The 12212-nt window shown below is 47.4% G+C and overlaps 1 protein-coding gene across 1 annotated transcript in view; it reads left to right on the forward strand.

Moving 5' to 3' along the window:
- Positions 1-12212, forward strand: part of EP400 (E1A binding protein p400) — a 65814-nt gene that overhangs the window by 19899 nt on the left and 33703 nt on the right. Inside the window, exons 9-14 of the mRNA XM_006901000.1 lie at positions 139-217; positions 4396-4445; positions 5128-5185; positions 8320-8409; positions 10116-10223; positions 11667-11857. Coding sequence (XP_006901062.1) covers positions 139-217; positions 4396-4445; positions 5128-5185; positions 8320-8409; positions 10116-10223; positions 11667-11857 — 576 coding nt within the window. The remainder of the gene's footprint in view (positions 1-138; positions 218-4395; positions 4446-5127; positions 5186-8319; positions 8410-10115; positions 10224-11666; positions 11858-12212) is intronic.

Raw genomic sequence — 12212 nt, forward strand, 5'->3', positions numbered from 1 at the left:
AGTTCGCTCCTCTCTTTCAAAAGTAAAAGAAAGACTCCCTCCCTGGTACACAATCCCCCCACACCCCTCCCACCGCCCCAAGTACATTCCACTATGCAACCTTAATTGTGGACTCTTGTGATTATTTTTTGTTTTTAGGTTGTGGAAATAAAACTACAAGTAGAATTAGAAGAAAAAAGGAAAAAAGCCTTAAATATACAGAGAGTTTCCAGACGAGGTATGGTGCTTTATAAAAAAAAAATAATGTTTTTCTAGAGAGCCTTGTAGTAGCCTAATGGTAAGAAGCCACACTGCAGTCCCAAAGATAAGTGGTTGGAATCCACCAGCTGGTCTGTGGGAGAAAGATAGGCAGTGTCCTCCCATGCACTTTACTGCCTCTGAAAACCCACTGGAGGGTCAGTTGTGGGGTCAGTTCCCACTCAGCAGCACGCAACAGCAACAACAACAAACAACAACTGTAATTTTCAGATTTTATCCACTTCCTAAACAACATGCCTCTGGAAACTCCATGAACTTTGATAAATGACGATAGTTACAGAAAGGCTTCAGGCCTTTTGTTCACAGGGTCACTATGAGTCATGCTTGATGGCAGTCAACAACATAAAGGATAATATCTTATTATAAAGAAAATTATTCGGAGTATTTAAAAAATATTTTGAAAAGAAGAGTGTTGCAGTGTCACTGTGCCATGTTTAAGTAGAAACCTGTCCTCTTCACTGTGGTCCTTGTCAGTGGTTCCACATGACAGTCATTTCTGTGTGACAGCTGTGTCCCCTTCACTGTGGTTCTAGTCAGCATTTCCATGTGATGGCCGTGTCCCCTTCACTGTGATTCTAGTCAGTATTTCTATGTGACAGCCATGAGTATTATCCCTTAGGAGCTACATAGATAACTTCATGCTGGATTCTGGTGTCTTTGCAGTCTGGTGGCCTGAGTCATGGTGCATTGGTGGTAGGGAGTGTGACAGGGACTTCGGATGGATTTGAGTATGAGGAAGGTATTGGTAGGATCCCATCAGGTGGTCATGTGGGAGGAGTTGAAGCATTTGTTCCACTATTGAGATGTTTCTTGACATACTTATTGGACATGAACTGTTAGTGTATTTGGGCTTTTAGGAGCTCTGGTAGCTTAATATATACTGGGCAGTAACTGAATAGATGGCAGTTTGAATCCACCAGCCACTGCTCAGGAGAAAGGTGTACAGTCTGCTACTGTAAAGATTTAGGCTCAGAAACCTGATGGAGGGGGTGTCACTAAGTCAGACCCCACTTGGCTTCAGTGAGGTGGTTTTTTGGGGGTTTTTTTTTGGTTTTTTGGATGTTGTGCTTTAAGTGAGATTGAGCCAGTGCTAGTCACGAGCATAGATTTGTGAGTGGGGATTATGAGTTGCTGTAAATGAGCAAGTATTGGACCTAGAGAGCAGTCTTAAACATATCTTTGATGGATGGCTGAAAGCCATTGCTTTTACGGACTCTGGTTTTCAGATGCGTTCATTTCAGAATCTGACTCTCTCCTCTCTTTCCGGGCTGAGTGGCGACTGGAGTTGTAATACTTAAGGATGCTGTGGCAGAGTGTTGAATGATCCAGGAAGCTTCAAAAGAAGATGGAAGGAGTACACAGAATCACTGTTCCAAAAAGAATTGGCTTACACAGATGAATTTTGTGAAACAACATATGATCAAGAGGCAAAGGTGATGAAGGAGGAAATCAAGCTATTCTGGAGGAATTGGCAAAAAACCAGGACCATCTGGCCAGAGCCACGGCTGCCAGCAATGTGTTCAAGGTAATTCAGATATCTGTGAGCCTGGCCAGCCTGAGTCTGCTCACCGTCAAAGTGTGTACTTCATCAAAGAAGGACTCACCTGACAAAGATTCCATCAAGGTTGATGAGCTTTCACTTTATTCAGTTCCAGAAGCTCAAGCTAAATATGTAGAGGAGCCAAGGACTCAAAGAAAACATTTCACAGCTATGGCAGCTTTGCAAACAATATATAACATACTTCTATGCTAAGCCCAGGATGCAAAATATTGCTCAATGGCAGTTATGGATATCTTCAAAATGCCCCTCCTGGATTTTTCCCAAGACCAGTGTTACTGATTTTGCTGGCCTTGTTGGACTCATTTTCGCTAGAGGTTCAAAAATAAAGAAGTTGGTATATCCACCTGGTTTCATGAGATTAGCTCCCTCTATTTGTTATCCACAACGAGCTATCAGCATGGCCCAGGTCAATGGAGAAACATTATATGACAAGGGTTTGCAAGGATACATAGTTCTAGATTTGTTGAAGAACTTTCAAAATCTAGGGATTGTGAAGACTCCACCTGGATGTAAATAAACTTTGCCTTTAATCAGGGTAAGCACTAGAAATACCTTACAATAAATCAGTATTTCTACAGAAAAATGGCACGGAAGTCAGTATTAAAGGTAGTAAATTGGTTTTCTTCTTCAGGAAAAACTATACTACACATTTCTTTATCTTGGGTGATCCCATATTAAAAAATGGACTAATCTGGAATCTTTTCAGCTAAAGATAATGTACAAGCCTTAGAATTCCTTGTTCTTATGTTGCTATTTATGTACATAATTAAAATTCCAAAACAAAACAAAAAAACAAAGCCTCAGGAATTGACAGCATACTAATTGACATATTTCAACAGATACTGCCCTCCATGTACTCACCAGGTTGTGCCAAGGAAGTGTGGAGGACAACTACCCGGCCAACTGACTGGAAGAGATCCATATTTCCATTCCAAAAAAAAGATGATCTGACAGGCTGTGAAAATTATTGACCAATATAATTAATATCACATGCAAACAAGATCCTGCTGAAGATTATCCAAAAAAAGACTGGAACAATAAATCAAAAGAGAGCTGCTAGATGTATAGGCTGGGTTTAGAAGAGGCTGTGGCACTAGGATCATGATAGCCAACTTTAGATGGGTCTTAGCTGAAAGCAGAGACTACTAGAGAAATGTATATCTGTGTTTCATAGACTGTGCAAAGGCGTCTGACTGTATGGATCATTACAGATTGTGTCTGACATTTTGAAGAATGGAAATCCCAAACACTTGATTGTGCTCATGCAAAACCAGACTTGGACCAAGAGGCATTTGTCAGAATAGAGCAAGGAAACACTGTATGTTTCAAGATCAGGAAAGGTGTATGCCAAGGACGCATCCTATCTCCATACCTTTTCAGTCTGTATGTAGAACACATCATCCGGGAGGCTGGACTCTAAGAGGAGAAATGTGGCATCAGATTGGGAGGAGATTGATCAACAACCTGTTTAATGCAGATGATACAATCTTGTTTGCTGAAACTGAGGAGGATATGAGACGTTTGCTGCAGAAGGTCAAAGACTGCAGCCTTCAATATAAATTGGAGCTCAACCTCAAGAAAACAAAGATTCTCACCACTGGGCAAATTGGCAGAATCTTGATAGATGGAGATGAGATTGAGATTGTTAACAGCTTCAGGTTGCTTGTTTCCACAGTCAACACTCTTGGTACCAGCTGCCAGGAAATCAAAAGACAAATTGCATTGGGAAATCGGCTATCAGGGACCTCTCTAGAATACTAGAGAGCAACAGTATCAGTCTAGAGACTAAGGTGCACTGATTCAAGCTGTGGTCTTCTCAGTTACTTGCTATGCATCAGAGAATCGGACAGTGACTAAGGATGATAGAAAGGCATTGATGCCTTTGGGTTGGGCTGGAGAAGAGTCTTAAACATACAGTACACTATCAAGAGAACAAACAGGTATGTCCTGGAGAGGGTGAAACCAGGCTGCTTTTTGGAGGCAAGGATTTTCAAGTTCTGTCTCACATACTTTGGGCATGTTGCCAGGAAGAACTGGTCCTTAGAGAAGGACATCATGCTTGGGAGGATGAAGGGACAGTGCAAGAGAGGAAGACCCTGAATGAGATGGATTGACTTAGTGACTGGGGTAATTGAGGTAGGAATGTCAGAGACAATGAAATTGGCTCAAGATAGAACAAGGTTTAGAGCTGTGGTACATAGGGTTGCTATGAGTCACAAGCAACTCAATGGCATGTAACAACATCTCTTGGTCCTGGGATGACTCTGGGAGTTGAGCCTCCTGAGATTCCTCTATCCTTGAGAAATCGGGGCTGAGGGCCAGCTGTGGAAAGTCATAGAGCTCTAAAATAACTACCTCGTGCAATTACCTCCCCTCACTGCCATCGAGGATGTCTGGGGCCCTGCAGGGGGCACTGCCACCACACCATGTGGCCTCACCACCCAGGCTGTGTGGCTCCTGGGTCATTGAAGGACAGGCCAAGTGTCCACTGGATCTCTCATTTGTTGGAGGGGCCATGGGACAGGGCTAACGTGGCAGAAAGTCTTCATGTCTGACCATGTTCTTTGTCTCTTTAGGAAGAGAACCCCGGAAGCTGGGACTTGACACTCTACCGGAACGCTTCCTGGTGAGTGTTGATCACTGTCACCTTATTGCTCTGTAGCCTCAGCCCCTATAAGTGCTGTTACAGTTGTCATCTGGGGAAGCAGGTGCTCTAGGACCATCATGCGGTCATCAGGAAGTCTGTCTGCTGTGATGACACTGGTCCCCTTTAGCCATGGACAGCTACTTTGCACATGGGGAGAATCTGACCTAACTTCCTTCCTGAGGGCACTGGCCAGGAGCCAGGCTGGTCCAGACATCCAGTGTTCTTGTGAGCACATTCTAGATAGATAAATCTTCCATAGGCTTTCAAGATGCTTTGTGTAAAAAAATGATGACATGGAGTTTCCTCCTACATCCTTTGAGGAGAAAAACTACATAGAATTAGAGTCAACCAGAGGACACCAAAAAGGCAGTATTTGTGCAGAAGGAAAGCTGAGAGGCAGGAAGAAAGATGAGTGGAAATAGGAAACCCAGGGAGGAAGTGGGGAAGGTGTTCTCAGTGTCACAAAATGTAAATGGAAATCAAATTAACTTTGTGGACTTCCACCTAAAATATAGTTTAAAAACCAGAAAGAGTGCCGCATGTGGGTTTTTTCATCAAGTATGTGAAGTTAGCATAGTTTTCTAGTTTGTCAGAGTGTGTGTTCAGGGAGGCTGAATGGAGTCTTGTTTTGTCTTCTAAGGACACACGTTCTTTGTTTCAGGATTCAGGAATGTCTGGAAGGAAAAGAAAAGCCAGCACATCTCTAACGGATGATGAAGGTCTGTGTCCTGCCTGGTGCCGCCTCCTCTGTCGACAGGCTCTGTACCTCCAGTACCTCTGCCACTCAGCTGTTCTAGAGGAGCAGGCTGTCCTGGGCTAGCTGAGACCCCAGCACTGCTTCCCTCTCAGGCCCCAGGCCCCACCCCAATGTTGCTGCCAGCCTCTGATGTCCATCCTAGTCTGCTGCTCAGGCCCCAGGCCCCACCCTAACGTTTCTGCCAGCCTCTGATGTCCATCCTAGTCTGCTGCTCAGGCCCCAGGCCCCACCCTAACGTTTCTGCCAGCCTCTGATGTCCATCCTAGTCTGCTGCGAGGGCCCCAGGCCCCACCCTAACCTTTCTGCCAGCCTCTGATGTCCATCCTAGTCTGCTGCTCAGGCCCCATTCCCACTGTAATCTTCCTTCTGGGCCCCAGTATCCTCCCTGACCTCCCTCTCAGACCCTCATGTCCACTCTGACATCTGTCCTGGGCCTGATGTCCACCTTAACCTCCCTCCTGGGCCCTGATGTCCACCTACACCTCCCTCCCAGGGCCCCATGTCCACTCTGACTTCTCTCTCTTAGGCCCTGTTGTCCATGCTAACCTCCCTCCTGGGCCCCAGTGTTCACTCATGCCTCCATCCCAGGGCCCAGTGTCCACCTAACTTGTCTCTCAGGCCCTACTCTCCACCCTTACCTCACTCCCCATGTCCCAGAGTCCACCGTAACCTCCCACCTGGGCCCTAATGTTTACTCTAACTTCGCTCTCTTAGGCTCTAAAGGTCCACCATAACCGCCCTCTCAGGCCCATGCCTACCCTTACTTTCTTCCTGAATCCCAATATCTACCCTTACCTTCCTCCTGGACCCCGATATCTACCCTAACCTCCCAGCTGAGCCCAATGTCCACCCTAACCTCCCTCCCAGGCACCGGTGTCCATCCTAACCTTCCTTCTGGTGTCCCAGTGTCTTCCCTTACCTCCTCTCTGGGCTCCAATGCCCACCCTAACCTCCCTCCTTGGTCCTGAGGCCCATAACCTCCGTCCTGAACTCTGATGCCTACTCTGATCTCCTTCTTGTGCCCTGAAGTCCCCTTTAACCTCCCTCCTGGGCCCTGATGTCCATAATCTCCCTCCAGGGCCCAAGTGTCCACCTGAATCTACCCCCTGGCCTTGAGGTCCATAACTTACTTGCTAGGCCTCAGTACCCACCTTAACCTCCTTGCACACCAGTGTCCACCTTAACCTCCCTCCCTGGCCCCAGTGCCTACTACCCTGACCCCCCCTCCTTGTCCTTGATGGTTACTCTAACTTCCCTCCTTGGCTGGGATGAATGCCCTGTTCTTTCCTATTGGTCTTTTGGGCACAGAGAGCTCTTCTGTGTCCTTTGAAGATTGGGAGGGAGGTCTGCCAGTGTTGTCTGTAGGGAGATGCTACACTGCTGACCCAAAAATAGTGCCTCTGGCAGTTTGAATCCACCAGTGGGTCTGTGGGAGAAAGAGAAACAGTCTCCTCCAGTGTGATTGACAGCCTGTGGATCAGCTATGACTTGGTTCCAACTCCAGGGCAACACATTAGAGGACTGGGTGTCTGCTGAGCTGCCTGGTACAGTCTCATGTGGGAGGGTGGACATGATGATGCATCTTGGTGCCGTCTGTCATCATGCGTGTAGCCACAGGAACAAGAGGTGTCTCAGTGGGTTGGGGTTTCTGGGCAGGGCACATGCCCAGGGGCCCCATGCCCAGTGTGGGGTGCTTTGGAGACGCTCAAAGGCCTTGAGAACCTTGATGGTTTCCTCAGATGAAAGCATGTGACCCACTGTGTGTGAGTGAGTGAGTGTGCGTGTGTGCATTCCTGTGTGTGTACCAGTGGTCAGCCCTCACCTGCCCATCCGTGGGTCATGGTGCTGGGCAGTTCTGAGCTGTGAGGATAGGGAGTAAGAATTAGAGAGTGGGGACGGGATCTCATTCAGGTATCTCCTCACCAGTCCTTTGCCAGCACTGTGTGACTGCTCCTGCAGTGTATTAGGTTAGCAGCACTGATCAGGGGCTCATCTAATCCCCACTGTACCTGTATCAGGATGTTCTGTTCCGTGATGGGGTTAGTGAACGTGCCTGTGAGATTTAAAGTCTGAGTTTCACAGGAACCTTGAGTGATTATGGTCCACAGAGGCGAGAAATCGAGAGGGCTTCAGTGTTTTCTGTCCTCAAGCATGTTACCTCGCACTCTGCTGATGCCTCCAGCACTGTCTTCGCAGGCCGGAGGTGGTGGTACAGCAGGGTCCTGCCTGAAGGTCTTGCTCTTGGGGTGGTCCCTTCAGTCCTTCTAATAACAGGATGGTCCCCTCAGTCCTCCCAGTGACAGCATGGTCCTCCCAGTTTTCCCAGTGACAGGATAGTTCCCCAGTTCTCCCAGTGACAGGATGGTCCCACCAGTTCTCCCAGTGACAGGACAGTCTCCTCAGTCCTCCCAGTGACGGTTCTTCTCAGTCCTTCCAGTGACAGGACGGTCTCCTTAGTTCTCTCAGTCCTCCCAGTGACACAATGGGCCCCTCTATCCTCCTAGTGACAGGATGGTCCCTTCAGTCCTCCCAGTGAGGAGGTGGTGGTACAGCAGGGTCCTGCCTGAAGGTCTTGCTTTTGGGGTGGTCCCTTCAGTCCTTCTAATGACAGGATGGTCCATCTGTCCCTCCAAGGACAGGATGGTCCCCTAGTCCTTGCAGTTGTAGAGTGATCCCAGCCCACAGCCCTACCACTGGCCACTTCTAGGGCTTTGTCTAATCACTGCCTACTTTCCTGTAGGTGACAGTGGTTCATGGGTGGGATCACTGGTGTTGCCAGCTGGGGTTGTGAGAACATGGACTCTTATAGAGTGATGATTTCTAGAGAACGGAGCAAGGTTCAGGGCTGAAGAAGTAGGGTTGAGAGTGGCTGAGACAGACTGGGGTGTGGCAGCCCCTGGGGCTGTGAGCATTTGAGGACTCCATGGCCCAGGAGCTCAGGTGGAGAGAAAGCTGCATAGGCCTCACTTGCTTATGGTGGTTTGCGGAGTATCATCGGGGAGAGACAGCTCAGAGCATGTACCAGTAGTTCCTGTGGCTTCTGCGGAGCTGGTGGCCCCCCGCAGATCTCTGCTGACATTCGATGGTGACTTTTAGTGGAAGATGAAGAGGAAACAATTGAAGAGGAGGAAGCAAACGAAGGATTGGTGGACCACCAGACAGAGCTGTCAAATTTAGCCAAAGAAGGTAAGCTGTCTTCACCTCACTTAGCACTGCTGTCAACTGTATGTGGGATGACAGCATTTAAAACTCATGTCTCAGATAAAAGTATCTCTGCATCATGCATGCACATGTAAAGAGGGAGTGTTAATGCAGATAAACAGCCACATGGTACTTTGTGAGTAGCCTCTGGGGCTTAGGTCACAGCCAGATATGGAATGGGGCCTGGGGTTCACAAGTGCACCTGGAGAACGGGGGTCTAGGCTTCAGTGTCACACATGGAGGTGGGGCCCGGGGTTAACAGTCACACCTGGAGATGGGTCTGGGGTTCACAGGTACACCAGGAGATGGGGTCCAGGGTTCATAGTTACACTGGAAGTGGAGACAGTTTAGAGTCACACCTGGAGACTGGGTCTGAGGTTCACTGTCAAACCTGGAGATGGGGTTTGGGGTTCACAGTCATACCTGGAGATGGGATCTGGGGTTCATAGATACACTTTGGGAGGTGGTGGTCTAGGGCACAGCCACATTTGGAGGTGGAGACCAGCCGCCTCAGTGTCCTTGTGAGCCTGCATCTCGTCATCTGAGCAGGTCTAACTCATATTTGTGTACGTCCCCAGCATGTCCCTTCTAGAGCCTCGTCCTGCAGATGTGTACAGGTTTGAAGGCTCTGTCGTAAGAACTTTTTCTCCCATGTCTTCTCCCTGGCTGTGTTATGTTGTGTTAGGATTGCCCTAGGACCTCTTGCAAATTGTCTTCTTGGCTTGGTTTGGCACTAGCTCTTCTCTTCGGTCTTGTCTGGTCCATAGATAGCACTGGGCACATCTCACACATGCAGAAGAGTGGGAAGACCCCACGGGGCACGGGCATTGGCCTCCTAGGCTGTGGTGAGCACAGTCTGTGCTGACGTTAGCACGTCTCTGTCGGCCTCTCCCTGTCAGTCCAGCAGGGGTCATGTTCACTTGTGGACAGTGCACTCTTTAAAGTCTTTGAAATGTAGTTAGGGTAGAGTATGATGCTGACCAAGTTTTTGAAATGTCTTTGACATGACTCTGGATTCATATTTCTGATTACTCTCCTGGATAGAGCCACTGATGAAGGAAATTGTGAGGTCAAAGGGTATGACTTTTCAAATAAATGAAGCCGCTGACCACAGGACCACACGCAGGAACATCCCCAGTGCCTGTTCTCCCACTGCGGCTGTCTACAGTGATGGTTGCTTTGAGAAAGGATTGATTTGATTTGTGTACTGAGTGATTGCTAGAGGTGCTGCACTTGAAGAATACTGGGTTTGGAGCTTTAGAGTGAGGTTTTGTCAACTGGGTAATGAAGCATAATGTAAGCTACTGTTACTTATGTGGTTACATAGTATCATGAGATCGCAACATGGGTTTTTCTTCCCTTTTTTGTTTAAACCTGATTTGATATACTTTACATTTTTATCTCCTCTCATTATCATCAGTGGCATTCTTACTTCCCCCCCTTTTTGTACCTTCTGGGTGTTCCTGTGGGCTTGGTTAGTAAGTAATTTCATGACTCACTCTGTCCTCTAAAGAGAACATTGCCAGTTTTGGGTCATCAATGGCACCCACTTTGTATGTAAAGAAACGATGGTGCCATGCTCCTTGAGAGGCTTTTGTCTTTCCCGGCATGCCCCCTCGCCCTGTCCCCTCCCCACTGCAGCAGCCAGGTGCCTTCACACATTCTCATCCTGCCTCTGTGCTACTTTGCAGCGGAATTGCCCTTAATTGATCTGATGAAGTTGTATGAAGGTGCCTTTTTGCCAAATTTCCAGTGGCCTCAACCTAAACCCGACAGTGAAGAGACAAGCGAGGAAGAAGGTATGCATCTAAATCCTTAAAAACATCTGCTGTCTCAGGAAGGAAGGCCAAAATGGTTTCTGTGGAAAGAGGCTTCAAAATTGCCTTCTCTTTTTAAATTTTTGTTTTCATACAAATTTCATATACATTGTGTTTCATTCATGTACATTGTGCTTCATACATTCCTTCAATCACGTTGTATTTCATATGATCATGTCCATACACTGTGTTTCACAAAATTAATCACTATTGATCTATGCCCACTATCACCCTATCACTTTTGAAAATGACGTTGGAGTTGTATTTATTGTATGATTTTTTTTTAGTTAAGTATGAGTAGTTTTATAAATAAATAAATATGAATGGTTTTATTAAATGCTGTGCTGTTTATTTTTAAACTTGAGACTTTTCAGAGAACTTAAGTTGTAAACGTTGCCAATATAGCTGCCTTCAGATTTTTTTAAAATCACTGTCTAATAGACCTAGATTTCTATCACTTTCATTTCTACTGGGCTGTTGGTTGAACATACCAGATTTGAGTTTTTTTGTACAGACACAGGACACCTTGTAATATGAAGACTAGTGTCCACCTTTCATTTTTGCTCAGACAGTCCTATTATTGGACAAGTCGGGTCTTGGGAAGGTTCTTGGTACCACAGGGAGCCCTCCAGTCCCCATTTCTGGAGTTAGGACCTGTGGGATCGAGGAGGAGGAGGAGGGTCTCCTTGAGTGGACTGCACTGTGGTGACAGTGCCACGTTTACTTTCTTGGAGGTGAGTGGACGTTACTCACCCTCAAGCCATAATAGCAGACTCATTGCCATGACCCTGACCCTGCCTCAGAGTGTATTATTAAGTCAGAACCAAGTCACGGCTGACCCTCCAAGTTTTCGGAGGCAGTATATCACACAGGAAACTGTTATCTTTGTCCTGCAGAGTAGCTGCTGGATTCAAACTACACACTTCGCATTGACAGCACAGCTCTTTCCCAGTAAGCCACTTGAGCTCTCTGAAAGTGAACGTTGTTGTTGTTGTTGTTGTTGTGTATTGTAGAGTCGCAGTTGACTCATAGCTGATTCTCTGGTGAGTTTTTTCCCCCCACGGAGCAGCTGGTGTTTTAAAACTGAATGCCTTCAGGACTGCCTTGCAGCTTCTTGCCACAAGGCTACCCGAGCTCCCTTCAGAGTGAACATTAGTTTCCTGTAAACCTCCTGGCATTAGCTTCTGATCACTGTGGGATTGTTATCAGCTGCCGAGGGTTGGGGCCGATCATTCTAGTGTGTTTTCTGGAGCAGGGCTGTCCTTGGTGGAGTTTGTCCACAGAGGCCTGCCAGGTGCACATGCACTGAATGTTGACATTCCATTCTTCATGAACCATCTGCTGGGACTCAGCTTCCCTCTCTTCTGCTTCCCAGGGACTTGTCCCAGTGGCCACTGACTGCGTCTTCTGTGTTGTTTCTCATAGATGTGGAGGACAGCCTGAGTGACAGGGACAGTCGGAAGGATCTGGTCCTCATAGACTCCCTGTTCATTATGGACCAGTTTAAGGCTGCGGAGAGGTTGAGCATCGGAAAACCAAACACCAAGGACATTGCAGAAGTGACCGCCGTGGCTGAGGCCATCCTTCCCAAGGGCAGTGCTCGAGTCATAACCGCGGTAAGGCCCAGGCCACCTTTATTCCTTACTTCTTGAACTGGGAAAAAACCACACGTCAAAATAACTATTTACAGCTGGGTTGCATTTAGTCCATTCAATTATTATACATCTTATCTAGTTCCAGACATGCTCATACTCCAAATGAAGACCCAGTCTCCACCCATGTTAGCCCAACTGCCCTGTTCCCTGGACCCTGTCCATCCCACATCTCTCCTCTCCTTAGACGACTCTGACACCCTGCTCTCCCATGCACTCCACACCACTCTCTTCTCCTTACATCACCCTGACACCACACTGTCGGCTGCTCACCCCACACCACTCTGCTCCCCCTCCACCCCGCATGACTGTGCCCCCC

Source organism: Elephantulus edwardii, unplaced genomic scaffold (genome assembly GCF_000299155.1).
Source record: "Elephantulus edwardii isolate Elephantulus edwardi_28Jun2011 unplaced genomic scaffold, EleEdw1.0 scaffold00304, whole genome shotgun sequence".
NCBI lineage: Eukaryota > Metazoa > Chordata > Mammalia > Macroscelidea > Macroscelididae > Elephantulus > Elephantulus edwardii.